The sequence below is a fragment of the Pinus tabuliformis genome, chromosome 5_2, assembly GCF_031772625.1.
Source record: "Pinus tabuliformis cultivar Carrire ecotype Pingquan chromosome 5_2, CPIR1, whole genome shotgun sequence".
Taxonomy (NCBI): domain Eukaryota; kingdom Viridiplantae; phylum Streptophyta; class Pinopsida; order Pinales; family Pinaceae; genus Pinus; species Pinus tabuliformis.
Window position 1 is genome coordinate 1,080,597,823 of NC_142306.1, and position 22,658 is coordinate 1,080,620,480.

At 37.3% G+C, this 22,658-nt stretch overlaps 1 protein-coding gene across 5 annotated transcripts in view; it reads left to right on the forward strand.

The window, feature by feature from the left end:
- Window positions 1-22,658, forward strand: part of LOC149162988 (RNA helicase family protein) — a 405,052-nt gene that overhangs the window by 166,243 nt on the left and 216,151 nt on the right. For all 5 annotated transcript variants that reach the window (XR_016261962.1, XM_089437477.1, XM_089437478.1 and 2 more), the window contains exons 11-15: window positions 4,338-4,384; window positions 4,499-4,582; window positions 4,719-4,772; window positions 5,537-5,637; window positions 10,533-10,623. Coding sequence is in view for 4 of the 5 variants with exons in the window: in XM_089437477.1 (XP_089293603.1) it covers window positions 4,338-4,384; window positions 4,499-4,582; window positions 4,719-4,772; window positions 5,537-5,637; window positions 10,533-10,623 (377 nt within the window). In the remaining variant the exon portion in view is untranslated. The remainder of the gene's footprint in view (window positions 1-4,337; window positions 4,385-4,498; window positions 4,583-4,718; window positions 4,773-5,536; window positions 5,638-10,532; window positions 10,624-22,658) is intronic.

Below are 22,658 nucleotides of genomic sequence, written 5' to 3' on the forward strand. Positions count from 1 at the left end.
TGAATGAAGATAAAAACCACAATAATTCTTTGAGTCCTCCCAACCCTCCTATTCTTTCCCCTTTCTTACTGCCGAACAACAATAATAATGGTGATTATGGAAATGAAAACATAATTACCAATGACTTAAGTCCGACTAAGCCTCCAAATCCTTCCTCCCACTTACTATCCAATAACCATGGTAATAATAACCAGAAGCCCACCAGAAGTAACCGAACAACATTAAGGCTCAACGAGAACAAAAAATTTGGTAACACAAGTGACCTTGTTCATCATCCTGCTGCGCCCTCTCCCGTATTGCGCAATAATAATAAAAATTATGATAGTGATGACAACATTGAGGCGATCACTGTAAAATCCAAGCACACACGGTTCATAAAAATGTCCGACAATATTCGTAATCGAAAGCGAAAGCTAAGTCAAAGCCGGGTCCGCATTCCCCGACACACATATCACATCAAACTAGCAAAGCAACCAATGACAATTAATGGCGACGATAATGACCAGTCAGAATTCACCCAACCATCCTGCAAAAAACTCAAGACATAATAGTAGCTACAGGACCATCAATTCCCCCTTCACACAAAAACTTTGCCAGATTGTTTTCTGTTTCTTTTCCTTTTGCACCACCCATGGTGGCGGGAGCATGTCCATGTGAAACTTGGAATTCTTTGAATATTCCTCGCATTACCAATACCAACGCTTCAATTATTCTCGCATCCCTGGTGTTGCGGGGTCTAATCCCACACCTGCCGAACTGCAATTCCAATTACGCTGCCGAGACTGAATTTGTCCAACAGGATCTCAGAAAGAGGAACGAACGTGTCATAAACGCATTGTACATCGATTTCCCTTGCTAGTGCATAGTCTGCGGTTTGAGGTTCAATTCGCAGCCACTGCACAACAAGCACATAGATTGGCACTGGCATGCTTCCAAGAATAAATCCAGGTCTAAAATTAATGCCAATTGCAGGCAAACCATTGGTTCTCGAAAATGATTTCTGAATGCTGATGAATGGGTTAGGAATACCAGGGAGATCGATGAACAAAACTCCACCAGAGAGAAGGTGAAACTGTCAGTTACACCATCTAGAGAGTCGATCCAGAGTGGTAGTAATTGTAATTGTTTTGTTAGTAATTTTGAAGCAACAGAAGTAGAGGCAAGTGCTCCTCTTCCTCGTGTTCATGCAAACGAAAAGCAAACTTGTTGTGCAATGTGTGGAGAAGTGTTCGAAGAATTGTTCGACAATGAATTAAACGAGTGGGAGTATAAGGGAGTAGTTTTCATGAATGGTCACAGTAATTCTCATCCCCAGGATTCCCAAGGGAAATATCTCCACCAAGCCAAAGCCTGATACATTGTCGCTCTATCTCATGGATTTGGAGGATCTAGTACAATGGACATTTACGAGCTTTCTCATTGTTTCGACACTGATACTCGTTAAAAAAAAGCGTTGGTGTCTACTCTTCTGTTATGAATAAATGTATAGAGAATAATGCAAAATAATGTAAATGATAATAATCATAAATAATGATTAGTTAATTAGTAATTAGGTTGAAGAGTCATGTCTAAATGAGACATGACTCTCCATGAAGAGACCCCTGCTTGGTATATAAGCAAGCCTCTCACTTTCATTGTATCATTCTTATTCATACATTTAATATATAATATTTGTATCCTCATGGAGATCTTTATATGCCAAGTCTTATGGAGTAATTAATCTTAAGAAGGAACTTTATTCGCTTCATCCTCCTGTTGTCAAGCATCGTTTCCGAAAGGTCAACAAGTTCTGGCGTCGGTTCAGACATGGATCATTGCGTAATTGGTGCTTCGATATGTGGTTTTGACATTTTGTTAACGATCAAAACGTGATTCTAAATAATTATATTATATAATCATAAATTAATTAATTTAATTAATTCAATTTTTACAGGAAAAAAAAAAAAAAAACAAACCCAAAATAATATTATTGGCAATTTATACAAGTGAGGTACTAGTGACATCGGGATCCATATGTTGAAGTGATAACCACAAGATGAAGACAATTGGCAGCAATATAGCTTCGAGGACTAAGCTTTTGAAGGAAGGGGCAATGTTACGAACATAAATTGTATAAAATAAAATACACATAAATAAATATAAATTATAAATAATGAAATGATAATTATGTTAAATAGTCATTAAGTTAAGTGAAAAGGCATGTTTAAAAGACATGCCCGGTCACGAAAGGACACTGGCCTAGGTATATATGTAGGTTCTCATTGTAACATTCAATATCACTTGTACATTTTTATATATAATAAATTATTATTACAAAATACCTCGTGTATTTTTACATTAAAGTCAACAAGCTATAAGTTTTGTTGCTTCAAAAATCAACTTACTTGATAATTGAGCAAGTTTTCAAAAAAGACTTTGGATGACTTCTGATTGCCTCATGCTAAAAGAAGGTCCTAAGAATTGCACCCCCATGTATGTGCTGATTATTTCAATCTCCTCCCCTCTGAAAACAAAATGAACTTCAAAGAAGATTTTCTTCTCATGTTGGATATCTTAACCTTGATTTTACATAGGTTGACCCTCAACTGACTGTTAATTTTGCAGCTCAGTGACAAATTCCAATCAGTGGACTAGATTCCTCTTTCCATGAGGACCAAAATTGACCTTTGAAGCACTGGATTTGGATAAGGAAAATGTATTTTTGAAGTCAAGCTCATAAGTACACAAATTGTCAAGGTCGGCCTAAGGACAAATTGCCCCTCCTCCAACGCATATAAATATCAGTGACCTCAAGCTCATTTGGACATCGTATCACATCATCTCATCTTCTCTTTCTCAATCTGATTGGTTCATACAAGTCTGAGGCAGCTCTTTTTCACACGTGTGGGCAAGGAGGACGAATTTCAGGTGGCCGAAAATCTCAGCTAATCTGCACTTTGACCAGCATTGACCAAGGGTTATTTGGCATCATTTTGGTTCGATTTTTCTGGGGTATCTCTGTCTCACTAGGCTGCATCTTTTGGCACAAAACTGAGGAGTTTGGAGCTGTTTGACTTGGTTGACTGCAGGAAAAATTGCAGACTTTGACCGCAGAAGTTTTTCTCATTTGACCGAGTTTGACTTCATCATTTGACATGCTTTGACTGAGAAAATTCCGATTTCTTGAGGCCAAGTTGACTGGCACAAAAACTGAGGTGACCTGGGCTGTTTGACTGGCATTGACTTCAGGGTTCACTGCAGGGATTGTTTGTATAATTTGTCTCTTTTGACTGAATATTCAAGACTTTTTTCGGCTGACTTTGACCAGCACTTGAGGCTACATTTATTTCTGATTTGACTGAGCTGATTGAAGGGTTGACCATTGACTTTGTCAACTGGTTAGGGCACACTTTGACTGCTGTTGACTTGGACAGAATTGCAGATTATGAGAACATTTGTCTTTTCATCATTAGCATTTTGGATATTGGTTGGTTGATTTGTTGAACTAGTCAAAACTTTGACTTTGACTCTTGTTTATGGATTTGGGCTCATTGAAGAATCTAATAGAAGAAGAATTTCAAAGGGTTTTCCCCCTTGTGGGGTTTTTCCCTAATCTTTGACCAAATTGGTGTCTCTTGTTGATGCTCTTGATTGTCTCTTGTTGTCTTTGCATTTACTGTTCTATTTTCAATTACTGTTGATTATTGGAAGAATTAATTGTTATTGACAAGATTGTTTATTGAAGAATTGAATTGGGCTAAAGTAATTGATATAGCATAGAGCAGTGGAAAATTAACACTGACAAAGGTTACAAAAAGGGCTAAAACATCTGATTTGTCTTTGCAACCCCTCTAGAGATGAGGCTAAGAGAACCACGGTGTCAGCAAATAGAAAGATAGATATCAAAACTTGGTGGAGAAGGCACTCATAATTGTCCTGTATGTGCTCATGGAGGAAGGGCTCCAGATCATCTATATAGATCCCAAACAAGGTGGGGAATGGGGCATCCCTGCTTAACCCCAATAGTACTGATAAAATCTTTGGCTGCCTTGCAAATTGGGTTGTAAAGAAATAAAGTACCTGCTGCTGTAAACTATATTTCAGATGGAGCCCTAAGGTTGAAAGTTCACAGTAATAGATCCAGGTAACCTCAATGTTGATGTGGAGATTTTGAATTTCTGAAACTGTAGATGTGGGAAATTTTCAATAAGAAGGATCATGAAGGAATCTTGGATTGACATGGTGAAGTACATGTTCAATTTCTATGCCCTGTTGAATATTTAAAACTTCAATTATTGTTATAAATCCCAAGAATTTTCATTTCAAAAGATTTGATGAGGGATTGAATTTCCTTGCAGGGTTGTTTGTTCTACCTCTATATGCTGGACTGCCACGTTCAGATCAGGTATGTGAATTGCAATGCACATTTTAATACACATTTGGTTCTAAGATCTCAGTTTAACAGTCTAAAAGCACTTGTCCATGGAAACAGTATGATCCAATTTACTATATTTTGTAGGAGCTTGTATTTGGGCCTGCACCCAGAGGAAAGAGGAAGGTGATTGTCGCTACAAATATTGCAGAGACATCTGTTACTCTTGAGGTAGACCATAAACTTTTGCTCCATTATACATTACCTATCTTGCGGGATATATTAGTGCCATATTTTTGCAATGCATTATTGCCCTGTTTTTCCAGCTTAAAGCTCATCCATAGTGTTACTGTTGACGTGAATGCAGGGTGTAGTATATGTTGTTGATAGTGGCTTTTCAAAACAACGGTTTTACAATCCGGTAATATAACTTTTCTTTTCAAGCCTTTTTACAGTTGTTTCATTATACATCCAAGGCATAAAACAAAGAATTTTGGCTTGTTGCCCAGAAAATAACATCACAATTTAAAATATTGCCGCTTTCTTTGGTCATATTAAGGTTTCAGAAGTAGCTTTATTTATTTGGCAATCATGTAGCACTTTACAATCTCCGTGTTTGATAAGAGAGCAAAAATTATATAAATGTCAGATGACCAAAAAATGGTCGTAGGGCTTTTAAAGTCACAAGGAACAGTGTCCCAAGGGAGTGCCTGAGGCCTCTTTATCTGCCAATCCCAAGTGAAACTTTCAAAAAGATCATGTACGATTCATGGGTGCGCCTAGGGCCATTCCAGTCCAAAATTTACAAAAAATACAAAAATACGGAGACATTCTGCAGATAGATATGGTGTTTTGTTTGTAGCTTCAACTTGTTGCCAGTTGGTGCCTGTTATAGTCTGAAGTGTTGTATGCAATAGTTGACTTGCATATTCTTGAACATATTTCTTTTTCAGTTAAACATAGATATTTTATTCTGCAAATGAAATCAGAGTGAAATGTTATATGCTAAATGAGAAGCAATAATGATGTAAGTCTCTAGAAAAGATGATCCAAAATTAATACCTAATATCAGGAGGGAAAATGGTAGGAAGGGGTGATGAAAATGTGAAAAAGTGGTAACGATGAAGTCAACTCTTACGATTGAAGTCTCAATGCATATTGGATCTTATGTTCCTGCACTTACAGATGACAGATATTGAAAGCTTGGTTGTGGCACCTATATCAAAAGCTTCTGCACAGCAGAGGGCCGGAAGAGCTGGTAGAGTACGGCCTGGAAAATGTTACAGGCAAGAACGTGGATTGTTTCTATTTTATTGGGAATCTATCTATTAGATGTCTAATTTCATTTTAGATCCTCAAAATTTATAGGGCTTTATGGCAATGCCCAAAAATGCAAGCTTGATTTTCATGAATTACTGGATGTGCATGCTAATTGTTGAGTAAATTAATTCGTGATTTTAGGTTTGTCTTAGCCCTGTGACTAATATTTCTTATGTTGTATAACCCCGTTTTTCAGTCTGGTTATGTAAGTTTTCGGTATAACTATATACTACATTATAGCTTAGTACAAGGGTTGCATTGTTTTAATAGCATAGGATACCCCTATAGAGAGGAAATTTTCACCTGTTCGAGTACACTGATTTCTGCGGGTTATTTGCCCTCTTTGTGGCAATAGTATGGGTTAGAGGTGAAACAATTTTTTAGTTTTGAAGGCTTGTTTACAGATTTGACATTACAGAGTAGTGCTTGCATGATGGCCAACATCTTCTTATCACATGTGGAGAATCTCCTTTCAAATTCATTCATTTCTTGGCTTTCATAAGCAATGGGATGCTTGTCTTGCATCAAAACAACCCCAATACCAATACTTGATGCATCACACTCAAGCTCAAAAGGTTTAGAGAAATCTGGTAAAGCCAAAACAGGATAAGTACTCATTACCTTCTTAAGATGATCCATAATTCCTTGATTCTCATCTGTCCAAACAAAAACATCCTTCTTGGTCAAATCTGTCAGAGGAGCGATTAATGAAGATCCCTTCATAAATCGTCTATAATATGCGCACAGACCAAATGAAGCCCCACAGTTGTGACACATTCTTTGGTGGCGGCCAATCATGTATAGCTTGAATCTTCTCTTGATGTGCTTCACACCACCTCCCCCAAAGACATATCCCAATTATAATAGCTTAGTCATGTCGAACTCACACTTGGAGTCTTTTGCAAAAAGGGAACGAGCTGCCAATATACTTAACACTTCATGAAGATGTCGAAGATGCTCTTCGCACGACTTGTGTTGAAGTTTCTAATTTTTCTTAGTTAGAAACCCTTCATGCATTTTTTTTTTATTTATTCCTACCTACTTGTTATTTTTTCTTAACAAGTTGTTTACAAAGTAAATACTGAAAATAAACACTAGTGCATGCTCAACATATTACAGATCAACAACTAAAAGAAACAAGAACAAACACACCACATGACACCATTAATTTTGGACCAATGTTCTCGGAAAAACCCAATGCGGGAAAACTGGTGCAGCTATCTGAGGGTTTTCTTATTAAGTAATATCAAAGTACAATTTGGGTGCCGAAACTGGCCTACCCATTAGAGAATTTCCTTAGCAGCTATACCTCACAGTTTGAGAAAAATCTCCTAGCTGAAACCCCGGAAAAACCTTCTGGCAACTCCTCAGCACAAAACTGCTCTGCAACCCCAACGTCTGCCCAAACTGAACTGCATCAACCCCTCTCTGTCTCACACTGGCCCTGCGTCAGCCCCAGGAGGCCCTGCGTCAGCTCTGGGAGCCTCTGCATTGGCCCCTCTGGTGCTCTGCGCAGCACTTGGCTGCCTTTGCGTGGCCCTGCGTGAGCCCTTGCTGGCTCTGCGTCACCCTCCTTGGCTGCTGCATTGCTCTCCCTGCATAATCTTTGTCTTCTTTGTTTCTCTGTACTCAATGCCTCTCAGCTGCTCTCCCGATCACTGATTCTATCTCTCTTAGCAAACTCCGCTCTAGAGAATAGAATGACTAATCACTCTGGTGTATTTTCCAAGTGACCCTCAAGCCTCCTCTTATACTTTTCCTGTTGACATCTTAACGGTTGAGATTAAGTCCCTAATCAACAGCTAAGATTAGGTCCAACTTGATCCATGTCTTTTGGACCATTCTAACATAGATTCATATTAATACACATTAATATTTTATTTTCCCTAAGTTTAGACTTAGGGACTCCATTAAAAATATTAATTATTTTAATATCTCCTTATCTATTTAGAATTTGCCCAAACCCTTTCTGGGTATTGGAGATCTCATGTGCCCCAACCTCTCCACCAAATTTCGTGGCTAGAGCACATCCGATGCTACCCAAAATCAACAACTTGCTATATACTAAGATGCCATCAAAGAAAACCAACACAAATTTCCGACACTGCGAGTTGAACACATGGTTCATGCAAGACTGAAAAGTAGCTGGAGGATTTGATAAGCCAAAGGGCATCACTAAATAATCAAAATGTCCAAAATGGCAGCCAAAAGCTGTTTTGTGCACATTGTGCTCTTGGACTTGAGTTTGATGATATCTTGAACGAAGATCTATTCTAGAGAAATAGACTGCACCATTTGGCTCATCCATCAACTCATCAATACGCGGAATAGGGTACTTGTTCTTGATGGTCTTCTTATTCAATGCATGGTGCTCAATGCACATCCTCATAGTGCCATCCTTCTTCTTTACCATGACAACGAAAGTGTTGATTGGAGTAGAGCAGGAAGAATTCTTCACTTTCCTACCTCTTGCCACGAGAAATTTTTAATTTCTTGTCTTGTGCTTTATTGGGAGTCTCCTGCATAGTTGAATGGCCTTGGTGTTCTTGATTAAATACAAGTTCCATACCCTAGTACCCTAGGCGCTCTTGATTATTGGGAGTTTCCCGTGCATAGAGGGCTTGGTGCTTTTGATTAAATACAAGTTCCATACCCTAGTACATGAAAAAATCCAATGGAAACATTGTAATCCTCCCAATCCTGAAGTCCTGAAGAAATGACCAGTCTACTGGATTTTGAGTGAGTTCTAAAATTTTACTTTCTCCATATGAAATCCATTGAGGTCGAAACCACTCTCAAACATCCTAAGTCATTTCGTGGGAATGTTAAAAATTTACGTAAAAGGATGAAAATGAAAGATAAAGGAGAATGCCAGTTTTAGCATTACCATGAACTACATATCAACACTAGGGCCATAGGTTTGAACATTAGGCTGGCCCACTCAAATTTTTTTGTTTCCAATCTTCAATAGCTCCCTCTATCAATGCTGAATTGGCAGGGAGTGAATTTGTTTTTAGGGAGCACACTCCTGGGGTCGCTCTTGATGTGCTCCCGCCCGGAGCACGTTCCGGGAGCCGGTTCGAGGCGGGGAGTGGGGGGTGAGCGCTCCCCCACAATCCTGGTTCTATCTTTCAAGTCTGCTCACTGTATATTCAATTTTCTTTAAATGAGAAATGTCCTTCCTATAGCTGCCGTTGTCTATTATCAGTTGTATTGAATTTCTGAATCTTGTTATTAAATTTATAAGTTTATTTTGGAGACTGTTGTTGCATATCGAAGTATTAAAGCAGTGTGAATAGAACAGACTTATAAAATTCATCTACAGCAGAGAACACTAACCTGATTGAAGGAACGTAACACTGAAACTGATTTTGAAAACTCAGAAATTTTACGGAAAAATTAGGAAAGTTGCAAATTGGAATTTTACAAAATCCTTGGTACATCCTCAGCTGGTTGGACTTCTTGTTCCATCTGGTTTCCTCTGTCTCTCCTTGGGCCACTTTGAATGCTTTGTATATTCAAGCATCTCCTATTTCCTTGAATTGGATTAATTTTCTCTTCTGCTCTTTGCTCTTTTTCTTTATCTTTCTCCTTTATATCTTCACCAATTTCACCATCCTCGACCTTAACAACAGCTGAACAAAGTTGCTTCTAGATGGTGGCTGTTCTTCATGTTGAAAATGTAACTAGTGCCGGTCTTCATAATTGTAATGATGTCATTTAATCTTTGTACTTGTCAAAAGAAGGAAAAGAAAATATTTATTTGTAAAAAGAAAATTATTTTATTATGAAATGGGTTACTTGCCCATTGTGGGTCAAGCACCCATTGTGTGCTTTAGGATTTATTGTGTCAAGTCAAAGGTCAAAGTCATAATGTAAAGTCCCTTGGAGGGCTCTTGTATCAAGAAAAGAAAAATATTTTTGTGTAAAAGATGAGTCTAGAAGCCACCAAAAGGACAAGTCAGCCAGCCTACAAGTCGACCTAGAAGAGGCCTAATGTACCCCTCAAGAAGCCTATATAAAGAGAGGAGCTCGACCTAATTAGATACACACAAGCATCAAGTATTTTTTCTGAGTTGATCTGTAAAATGAATAAAAGCGAAATTTCTTGAAGAAGCAGCGAAAGGAAGGAAGAGCGAAATTCTGTTCTTGGTACCACTACAGCTCACACGTGCGAGTCTGTTGGAGGAAGCTAGAGTTTCATCAGATCTGAAGTTGCAGAAATTTTGTTGAAGGTTTTGGCTGGCTTATCTTTTGGTTGGTCTTGGGTCAAGGTCTTGGAGGTCTTCATTGAATTGGTTCTATAAAGAAGAATTTCTGGGTTTTACCCTTGTGGGGTTTTGCCCTGGCTTGGACCCTATCTCTGGTCTTCTTTTGTGTGTATTGTGATCTTCTTATTGGCATTTGTCTTGCTGACGAACAAAACAACATAATAATGATGATGCAGTAATCTAATATCACAAGAAAGTGTCAAGGATAAAGAGAAATCAAATTTATAAAACCCTAATCTATTCTGCCCTAGATTTCTCAACACTTCAACTTTGGGCCTGTCTGCAGTCCTGATGAGACCATGCCCTCTCCCAAATGCACGACCTCCAATAGGCACCACAGCACTAACATTGTTCCTGTGAAACCGCCCCTTCACTGTCCTCTTGGATTTTGTAGCCTCTCTGTAATCTCCCATTGCTTTGACGTCAATGACAACATCTCAACAATGTATTTGATGGTTAAGGATCGTTTTCTGAGCAAATGCAAAGACTTATGATGGTATAATATATGAATACTTTACTATTTATTATCCTTAAATTAAATATCAATCTTATTGATATTGATTACTTTCCCTTTTCATTGCTTGAATCAGGCTATACACAGAAGAGTTCTACATAAAGGAAATGTCTGAAGAGGGTATTCCAGAAATGCAAAGATCAAACCTCGTTAGTTGTGTAATTCAGGCAAGATTTGTTGTCTGTCACAACCATGTACAATTTACTTGATTGCATTGATAATTCTGTTAACTTCTCACTTTTAGATAATTTTTTTGTCAATATATGGATGGATTTTGATTATCAGTAGAAAATAGTCGGGCCAATACTACTAAGGTGCAAGACTTCAGAATGTGCTTTTCTAAAATCTTAGTACAAGACAAAGTTGACTAAAGAATGACCCATCAAGTGAATTATATTTATCAATGTTAAACTTTGGTTCCCCCATAGAAAACATTGGGTTATTTCTCACTGGCATGGATTTTGTTGTCCTAGTCTGAATGCAGAAGGTTTTCTCGGTACTCCTAAGTTGATTTCGGTAATATCTCTAAAGTAGCATTTCAATTACACCAGAAATAAACTATTAATTTGATACCTTAGTTTCTCATGGAGCTCCTTAGCTTGTGGTGTCGCTTAGTTGTGCAGAACCGAATGAATTTGGGCAAAGTCTGGAGACTCTGCATATGCTTCCTTGAATTTTCTGAATCCAAGCCATTGGAAATTGGAATTACATAAACGTTAACAATCCCTCTACTGGTAGTGCTGATAGAAAATATGCGATCTTCTTGGTGATTCACTTGCTGTAGTTAATCACATTGTTGTATTATTGCAAATATGATATCATTTTCATATGTTGCACATTCTCAATCTTGCTCAGTGTTTGGAAGAGCTGGGGAGGTTTATGGTTGCTATGCACGATCTTTTCTTTATTGAGCAAATGATTCTGCCATTGCTTAACAACTTGCACTAATGCATACATCTCGTGATCATATACCGAGTAGTTGAGAACTGTGCACAGACAAAAACTTCAAATTAAAAAAAATCAAAACCTCGATTATAGATGAGCAGTTTAGAAACTGCTTATTATAATTTACTAATTTCCAGTGTTGAAAATATCGGTATTGGCAAAATATCGGTGAGGTTCCTGAAAACATCTTATCAGCAATATCGGCGATAATATCGGCAAAATATCGGAAAATATCGGCAAACATAAAAAATCAATTTTTTCAAAATTTTAAACATAGTCGATATCTAGCTGATATTTTCAAAATATCGCGATATTTTGAAAATATTGGTATATTTTAAAAATGGAAAATATCGCAATATTGACTTGGCGATATATTGTTTTGCCGAAAATATCGCGATATTTTCAAATATCACCAATATATCGGCTATATTATCAACACTGCTAATTTCAGATCAATCCAGCAAGTGATGTGGTATAGATCTAAGAAATGCTAATTCTGCAAAAGAAAACCAGCTAGTGAGCGATTTGTAGGTGCATTCACATAACTTTTCGTTAACACTGAAAGAATAATTACAGATTACTTGTTTGGTTATACACCTACCATCTGTTTTTATATAATAAGTGACAGGTTCATAAATGCAAAAATGTCAAGTAGTAGAAAGTATAACTCCTCAAGTATTGTGCCCTGTTACACCCTCACATGGCATGTGTGTAATTTTTGAGATCTTCATCACATGGCAGGATTTTGCAGGATAGCATACAGGGTGTCATGGTAGATTCGGGTTATGCACAACTTAATTCTTTGTTTGGAGATGATGCTCATGGCTGTTGATTTATGGATCACCCTTTTGGTGTAAATTTCGACTATGGAGCCTTCTAGCTCATCATGGTGTTGCATGCATGTTGTTTCTTACCCCCAAGGGTTTGATGGTAGTCATATGGGATGAGAAGTGACTTTTGAGGTGGATTGTCTTATTACCTAGTTCTCTTTTCATTGTTGCATATCTTTGGTTGGTGGAGCTTTGGGATTAGAAGTTTGTGGTTTCACTTGATGCTTGTGAGATGCTTTTTGGTGCTATGGTACATCATTGGTGGATGATTATTTTGTTCTTGGTTAGCCTAGCTGAAAAATCATACATATGACTTTGGTTTATGGTGGGGTTTACAAGGAGGTATCACTTATATTTTTATGGCACAAAAACTTTACGAGGCATATTCCTCGTTGGCACATATGTGGAGGCAAGCATATTATTTATTTTAATAAGGCCTTCCTCCTTTTACACCTTAGACCATATCTTCATTGGAACAAAACTGTGATTGCACAGATGTGGAGCGGAGGCATTTATAATGTTTTTTTTGATCGTCCCCTTTTTATCCCATGAAAATGTTACTGTTGAAAATTGTAGCCATGGTTGACATTTTCGTCATCTGAAGAAATTGTGAAATTTAAAATTTGAATTTTTCCCTCCAAAATCTACTAGTCGGCCTCATGTTATTTCAAGTTGGTTGGGTCCTTAATATGCACCCATTCGACCTCATTTGATCACTATATAAAGGAGCCTTCCTCCATCATTTGTACACATGAAACTATCTTCACATGAGCTCTGTTCTAGGGAACAAAAGGAGGAAGGGAGCTGAAATTTCAGGAAGAAGGCTTTGTTGAGAAATCCTTAGGGCAACATAGTTAGGGATTTTATAAATTTTACTTCTCTTTCTTTGACACTTTCAAGTTTCCTGTGATATTTTTTATTAGTTATTTCCAATTATTATGTTCTTATCATCAAGACAAATGCCAGACAATGAAGATCACAAACACCAAAGAGGGCACAAGATGTAGGCACTCAGCCAATGGAAAACCCCTCCTAGGGGAAAACCTAGAAATTCTTGTTCTCTTCTTTAGAATCAAATCAAATGAGACAACCTAGACCTTTTGACCAAGACAAAGACTTTCCTCCATCCACCAAGCCAACCTCCCATGAAGAAGTCAAACTTTCAAATATCAAGTCAAACATCATGTCACCTAGGGTTTCAACCCCTTTCTTCCTTATGTAATTTTTGGTCTCATAACTCAATCCTGCACTTTTCGGCCTTGTAACACTTTAGTAAATTTGCACGTGTGGCAGAGAATAACAAATTTCAGACCTTCTAATCTCCTTCACTTGGCTTCCTTTACTTCTTGCCATAGAATAGGCTCTCCTTTTTGTATTTTGCACTTCAATTTTTTGCTTCTAGTTGCAGATCGAATGTCATGTGTGTATCTCCTTCTCAATAGGTCAAATGCATGGGTATATATAGTAGTTTGAAGTTGCTCTTTGAGGCCGACTTGAAGGACTTGAGGCTGACTTGGTGGAGGAGGATTATATGACCCATTTACATCAAAATAAATTTTCTTTCTTGACATGCAAAGCCCAAGAAGGGTCTATTACATGATGACAAAGACTAGGAATCAAGACATAAACCCTAGAAGCCTTCAATGGAGGCTTTGACTTAGAAATAAAATAAACAAAGCATGAAACCCATGCTAATAAATAATTTTTCTTTTATAATAATTTTCTTTTTCTTTCTTTTGACAAGTACATCGTGACTCATACAATTATGAAGAATGAAGCTAGTTGCATTTCTCAACACTTCCTCTTAACTAAGAAGGTATTCATAATTGTTCAACTGGTACAAGGTTGACCTCAATTTGAAGTGTTCTGAATCCAAGAAGAGTACAACAACATACACAATGCTAGGAATAGCCTAAATGCCAAGGTATTCAACACATCAAATATCCAAGTGTCATGACACTATTGTCATACACTCATGCAAGGATCTAAGATACTAACAAGGACTAAGGTGTTATCCAGGCATCTGCCACTATAGGTACCATCAGGCTTCAACCCTAACACCAACCCTCAGGGATCTAGGTATCATCTCCAAGGTCAGAGCTCCATAAGACCAATGATACCCTCCCTTATCGGGATCCAGACATCATCAACGACTGACCAAGATGTCCTCCCAAGTACCATCATATAGGCAGTTTTATGGTACTTCATCTCTCCCTCTCAATCATCAATCCAAGCATGCTTGTTAAATATTCAAAACTTCTCAGGGAGAGATCCACACATCAGCTACTTGTTCAACCATTAGAACATCTAGTAGCTTCACAACCCCAACCAGTATCAAACTTCCAATGTATATGTTCTTGTATGCTAGCACGAAACTTCGGGGTCTTCAACTATTCTAATGCTACTTAGGTTATCACAATATCCAAACACATCTCGATGGAAGCTTCCTTCTTCAACTTCTCCAGCAACACCAAACTCAACCTCAACACTTCTTCCAAAACATCCAAGTTTTGTTCACAACTTCATTAATCACGAATAACCATCTGTAGTGCTTTAGCCTTTCTCCGATCTCATTCTTTCTTCAAAATATTCATTATAGCTATCACAATCAATGTTGCAGTTATCGTTATCGGGATATTATCGGCGAGGGGAAAAAATCGTAAGATACAAAAATAATCATTTTTTTTTTCAATTTTTTTAATATCTAAAGCATCTACAACATAAAATAAATACATTGACACATAAATATGATAAAAGAACTAATATATAAGATGTGTAATATCATTTCTAGTGCTACATCACACATAACAATGAATCATGTCTTGAATAGAAAGTCCTGACTCCTGAGTCCCAACTCAGCCTCAAAATATCAACAAAAAATATAATAATGTATCTCATATCATGAGTCATAATGTCGTATACAATGAAATGAATCAAATAACTAAAGTCTAATACTACTGATTTCCTCTGCCCTCTAGATGTAGATGCTGGTGGAGTTGGCAGTGGACTTTGCTGTGCTCTATAAGCTGAAGAACTAGGAGCTACAGGAGGTAGACCACGTCCTCTACTGGTGACAGGGGTAGCTTGGGTAGGTTGTGTCACCTCCTCCTCCTCATAAAAAATTGGAGAATTTTTTTTTTCCAAGATGTTTTTCCAAAAAATCGCGATTTTTATGAAAAAATCCCGATTTTTTTCGCGATTTTTTGTGAAAAAAATTAGCATAAAAATTAGGCGATAATATCGCGATTTCGCAACACTGGTCACAATTTTCCCTCCCTCTTAACTGGGGAGTTATACACTTTCTTTATTGGAGCTTCTTCTTTACTAGGGTACAAATCCATCACACAAGCTCTTTCTTTTGCATTATCATATCATCAGAGAACTTCGACCTTCCAAAACTTCATTCCTTCAGGAACATCATTCCTTATCTTCATATGGTAACAAGGTCATTTATCAATCATTAATGTAAACTTCAATGTCATCAGGATTCTTACAACTCCCTCTTTCCATCATGCTCATCATCATCATCAAATATGAGGTAGGTAAGCATCTTCAACATCTTGAAGACTATGTACCTGCAAATCTTTAACAACAAGTACAACCAAGCACAAATATATATGTACAGGAGCATGAAGTCAAGGGATATCATTTCATCACAATGAGAACATCTAGGGTAATCAAAACTTAGATATAGACCTAGATAGGTTTACAAACAATAAGGGTTACATTTTTCATGCCCTAGACTTTCACAACAATTTTTGCTAGGGTTTTTGTCACAAACCCTAGATTCCATCATCAAGACTAAAGCCTTAGATATCAACAACTAAATCAAGTTAGGATTTCAATCATAGCGAAAGCATTATTACATTTGGGGTTTCATTATCATGGCCTAGAAACTTTTTTTATCCCATAGGAAAATATGGGCAGATCAACCCCGAAGGGAATCTTTTAAAGCCCGTCAGCTAGACTAGCAGGGCCTAACCCCAAGGGCGTCGAGGAGAATTGACCCTGTGACCTCCCAATCAGCGAGGTACTTAACAACAGGGACTCGACCAATTGAGCTACCCTTGGGGCTTGCCCTATAAACTTATGTCAACCTCTACTAGGGTTTTATCGTAAACCCTAGACACAAACATCAGAACTTTAATGTTAGATATACAACTTAACCAAGCTAGGGTTTCAATCATACAAAAGCATATACACCTAGGATCTTACATTAACTATCACAAGGGTTTTATCATAAACCCTAATTTATCAAACCCTAAAAAGCTAGGGTTTCATTGAATGCCCAAGATATTACCAACAAACCCTAAAAGGCTAGGGTTATCATCAACAAACCCTAAACATCGAAAGGCTAGGGTTTTTATAGTGTACCCTAAATGTTAGAGTTTTACCAAAGTGAACTATAGATAGTAAGACAAGTGCTGATTGAATCTAGAGATTAATCACCCCAACAGTATGAGAATCTTTCATGATTCTATAGCAAAACTCTAGACATTATAAAATAAATTTCAAAATGATCGTACTGTTACCCGCCACATGTGGGTATTGTATATAGGAGAATTTTTTTCTCATAGATGGTCCTCAGTTAGCAGCCAACAACCCCTTGCAAGCCCCAGATAGCTCAATGTGCCGTTTTCTCCGCCAATTGAGCCAACCATGTGGTCCCTCGCCCATCTGTTATAAATGTATATTTGAAAGTGGGCCTCTCGACCCCAAATGTATGACTTTTCATTGGTTTGGTTGAGTAATTTGGTTTACTTTTCATGGGCACTTTTGGGCATGGATTGGTGGGGGGATTTGGCGAAAATAGTGGGTCAGGTCTGTATTCTTGTCTCCACTACCCGATTTCGTGGTTACCCTTGTATCCTAGTCTCGTGGGATCTCCTTTTCTGACCATTAGCTTTGGGGATGGTACTACATGGGAAATCCCAATTTTGATTGCGTGGTCCTGTTTCCCAATACCACCTACATTACTCCCCTCCACTCTTTTAGCCCCATTCATCTCTTTTCCCATTTGGGTCCACATGTGTCCATTGGGTCCACATAGGGTTAGCCTCCCCCTCCCTTTGCCCACACCTTGGGTCGGGACTGGAACAATGCCTCGGAGGTTGATGTAGCTAAAAAGAAAATGAAAAGCATAATTTGGCCACTCTCAACAAGAAATGCACCAAAAAATGCAAAATATGGCTGGGACATACAAATTTAGCACTTGGGCAAAAGCCAAACATGAGCTTTATCTCTTATCCATAGCCATCACCATGGTTCCTATGGGCACTAGATGAGCCCCCTCTATCATTAAGGAACCCATAATTGTCTTAACTCCTTGTGGGCGATGATTTTCCCCACCTTAATGGGGTATCCACTGCTATATGTAACACATCATGCTCTCATCCCCTGGAGCTCCAAGCAGTTATGAAGAAAAATCAATTAAGGGCAAAAAGGCATATGAAGAAGGGTGGAAAAACAAAGGGAAAGGTAACTCATGTACCATGATTTTCTCCCTCCTACACTCATATACCTAGGTGTGGGCTTCCCCTATTATAGCTACCCTTGTGCCATGACATGAGCGCCGGATGTTTCCCCTCTTCCCCACTCCGTTATGTTACTATATTATTTACCACTTGCTACTTGAGGAATGTACCATGGACATGCCACCCCCTTTAAAGGATGAAACCACCTAACAAGGCCCTTGATTAACCCCCTTATTGAGCTTGGAGACACTTGTACATGCCAAAGCCCACTATGGAAGGGCATGCCACCATGTAGTGCCCCATTGGTTCCATGACTTGCAAGCTCGTTTACTTGATTATTCTGATGATTTGTTGTATTGGAGAGCAAGGAGATGCATTGGATCTTATGCAGGATTGTAGGTGGGTATCCATTTGGGGCTTGGTCTCCTTATACCGGGTCCTAGCCCTCTAGAGTGCCACATTGGCACTTGTAGGGTGAGCATTGAGAGCCATGGGCCTCCACCATAGTAGTCAGTACTTCATGGATCCCCAATACCAGTCATTGATTGCTCGTGTTCCACCTTTTGGATGACGATGATGCACTTGGTTCACTATGCCCAACGAGCTCCACTCTTGCACCATACACTTGGTAGATGTTCGAGGATCCCAAGGATGTCTCCCGCTGCAGACGGAGGGCTTACATCATCATCCTAGCCCTTACAGATGGTCTACAGGAATTTTTGACCCACTTGGAGACCCATGAGGATGTCCTTATGCCCCCACACCCACTTGGGAGCACCACAGGCTCTTGCTTGGAAAAAGGGGCCAACCCCTTGGCCACTATGTTTGGTGTCCATTTTCACATCATGGCATCCCTTGGACTTCATTAGGTCTTCTCAGAGGCCCAACGACTGCCTATATTGATCATTCTGCCGTCTTGAGAGGCTAATTATTCTTATTATGGAGCTATTTGGTCGGCTTGTCACCAAAAGTATTGTTATTATGCACATTATTTTATTTTAGGGGCTCAATTATGTCAATTTAGCCAAATCGAATTCATTAGAGAGTGTATAAATAGAAGCGAGATGATTCATTATGATCATCATCTCTTGGATTGGGTTATTTGCTCTTGTGAAATTTTTGCTATCCCTTTTGGAGGATGAGTTTGGATGTTATGGGTGAATTTTGATGTTTGGATATCTCTCTCTTGTCTCAGAGCTTCATTATTGGCATAATTTGATGATTGGATATACACTTTTATACATGTAAGTTTCCCTTTAATGCTTATTCTTGTGATTTACTTTTGTCACATGAATGTTGCTGGGATTTTCGCTATACAAGTCTGAAATTTACTACTGCTCTATATGAATTTGTGGGAGTTTTTGTTCTTTATAGCATTGCATCATGTCCCGGGCCATGTATGAATGGGTGAATGTTCCTAGAGATAATTTATGTTAAATACATCTCAATAAGTCATCATTTATTGCAAACCGAAGTATAAAGTCCTTGCAACAACTAGTCTCATGCTCTAAATGCCATGCAAATTGTTGAAGGCCTCCTTGATTGGGTGAATTCTTTCCAAACCATAAAATTCTCCTTGACTCCATCTCTCCAAAAGGACAAGGCACTAATCCTCCATTGGTGATCATTTTCAACACTTATTCTTTTCACCTCCCTCTTTTTCTAGGCTTAGCCTACATAGGTCACCTAGGGCATCAATTATCTCACAATCTAGCCATCCAAACATATCAATTTTGGGTCCACAACTACACTGAGCTTTGCTCTAGAAGCCCTCCAAATTTGAAGCGAATTTGACAGTGGGATCTCGAGATATAGCAAGCCCTGGCTCAAGGACTATTTCTTGCCCTAGTTTTCCCTTAGCTATTGTCCTGATTAGGATCATTGAATTCAAATCTCAAAGAAAATTTGTCCTTTGATCCTCTTTTCCTCCCTAATTAGGTCAAGCCCCTCATTGGGTGATCAACTCCATACCCTTGACCTAATTTTGGGTCTACTTTGTCCCACAACCTATTGACACCAATTCCACAAAGATCTGAAGCAAACAAAGTTCCTTCTACAAATTAATTACTCCAGAAGACTTGGAATATAAAGATATCCATGAGGATACAAATATTATATATTAAATGTGTGAATAAGAATGATGATACAATGAGAGAAAGAGGCTTGCTTATATACCAAGCAGGTGTCTCTTCATGGAGAGTCATGTCTCATTTAGACATGACTCTTCAACCTAATTACCAATTAACTAATAATTATTTATGATTATTATCATTTACTTTATTTTACATTATTTCCTATATATTTATTCATAACATTGCCTTCCTCCTCAAAAAGCTTTGTCCTCAAAGCTTGTTGATGAAAAAGGCTTGATCTCTTTTTCGGGTTCGAATGTCTTCTCATCTCGTAAATAGTCATCTTCGTCGATACAAGTTGATATGATCTTCTTAGTGACAAACAAAATTGTCGCACTGAGAATGGATCAGACCATCCTAGATTAATCTTCTGTGGAATATTCTGATCACTGGAATTTTGTAACGACTTGTCATCGTAGGACTGGATTGAGGTTACATTACTCTTCTCTGGAACATCAGTTTGTTGTTTCTGTTTTGAATGGTCTCGATACGTAGCATGGTTGAGTTGTCTACTCTCATGATTCGGATGCCGATAGGGAACTTTTTTGGTTTGATTTTCCCTTATTAAGTGTGAGAATTTTTTTTTATTTACTTTAGGTGACGATGTTGTTGAGTTGGTTACAAAATCTTCACTTGGGGTGTTTATCATTTGAACTGCAACATCTAAGTGCGTCTTTTCTTCAACTAGTTTGCATTCTTCTTGAGTTATGATATTCACTGGATCGGTATTCATTCCTTTACCTCCGACTTGGACTGACGACTTCGACATTTCTTTCGTGATAAGTTCTTCTAACTTATTTTCCAATGATTTCCTATCATCCTTAAGTTTTTTAATTTGAGTGAGTAGACTTCGATTATGGTTTCTGAGACGTAAAAGTTCCTCATTTTCTGAGTCAAATTTATTTTGGTATTCAAGCTTCTCAGTTTTTAAACACTTGATTTGTTCTAATAACCTTTGGTTAAGGTTCTTTAGGCATAAACTTTCCTCTTCTTTTCCTGATAGATTTTTGTTGAGTTTCTTTTCAGAAATTTCCTTTTCTTGTTCTAACTGGTGTTTCTTAGCTTTACATTTTCTTACTTGTGTAAGTAGCTTTTGATTATGCTCCTTCAAACATGAATTTTCCTTATTTTTGTTGGATATGACTTCTTCATACTCTTTCTGCTTCTTTGATACTGTTTTTGGATTCTCTTGAAACATTAGTTTCGAAATATCCTTAAGATCTTTTGCTGAAGGCATTATCAGTTTTGATTTTGTTGTCATGTCTTCGAACGTGACTATCTTCTTTTTGTAAGGGAACATCAAGAATTTGTTTTCTATATTTAGAATGAACGTACCTAATTCCTTGAACCAAGGTCGACCGAGAATTATGTCAACCTGTTTGTCAAGCATAGTTACAACACAGAATTTAGACATGTACTCATAATGATCAATTGTCACTTGTAAATCATTAATTCCATATTCTTTTCCGCCAAAAAAACCTTCTGGTTCGCCTATATTTGGCTCTAGAATTAATAATTGATTTGCCAAATTAATATTAATGTAATTATCTTCAATGTTTGGATTAATGGCAATGTTAATCTCTTTCCTTTGGATATGCCCTTTCAATGTAAATAATTTATAATTTACAATTGGAATACCTTTATAGGAGAATCTTCCTTCTTTTATTTTCGAATTAGACTCCATATTTTTTTTTTTTGAAGGAAATGAACTACTTTTGTATTCGTTGATGAGATTAACCCCTTATTATTTATAATTACAACAAATGGAACCTTATTATTTCTAATTACCTCAAATGGAACCTTAGGGTGTATTATCTTTATTAAATTTCACTTACTATTATTTTATTTTATTTTACTTCACTTTAACGTAAATTCTTAACTGATATTTTCTCCTTATGTAACCTTTTATAATAATACCCGCTTTGTACTTGTAAATATTTTCAATAATTTTATGACTTGAAGTTTTCTTTTTAAATACCCCTTTATAATATAATACTTCTCTCTATATATCTTTTATTTATAATATTTCTTTTTCTTTTTCTTTTTGAAAAGCTACAACCCTAGTGAAATGTCGCTATTCACCTCTTTGGGGTATAATATAAAATATATGTCCACTTATGTACTTTTGACTTAGTTAATGTTTTCCAAGTAAAAAGTAAAACTTACCTTTCATGTAAAGAGATTTTGTATCCATTTTGTTTTTTCTTTTACTTTTAAAATACCATGGGCAATTAACATGGGTTGTTTCTAAAACGTCCGTTAATGTTCTCCACGTAAAAAGTAAAACTTACCATTCACATAAAGGGGTTTTGTATTCCTTTTGTTTTTTTTGTTTTTACTTTAAAAATACCATGGACAATTACCATGGATTTCTAAAACCACGGGCTTGTAAACCACTTAATGGAGAATCAAAATAATATTATCTATTCTTCACCACTTAATGAAGAATCAAAATAATATTATCTATTCTTCACGTAAAAAGTATAACTTACCATTCACATAAAGAGATTTTGTATTCCTTTTGTTTTTCTTTTACTTTTAAAATACCACGGGCAATTACCATTGGTTTTTCTAAAACCACGAGCTTCTCCACGTAAAAAGTTTTAAATATACTTGGAAATATTCCCTCTTATCTTTATTATGCACTTTTTATCAATAATGTAGAACCTTTTTTATATATATGAATGTTCTCCTTCAAAGTTTAATTATTTATTTTTAAATCATTTTTTGTTAATCTTTATATGTACTTATTTTATTTTCTTTATTTGAATTTGATTTTTTTTCTATATTTTTTTTTGAATGGCCAAATGGTTGATAGTGA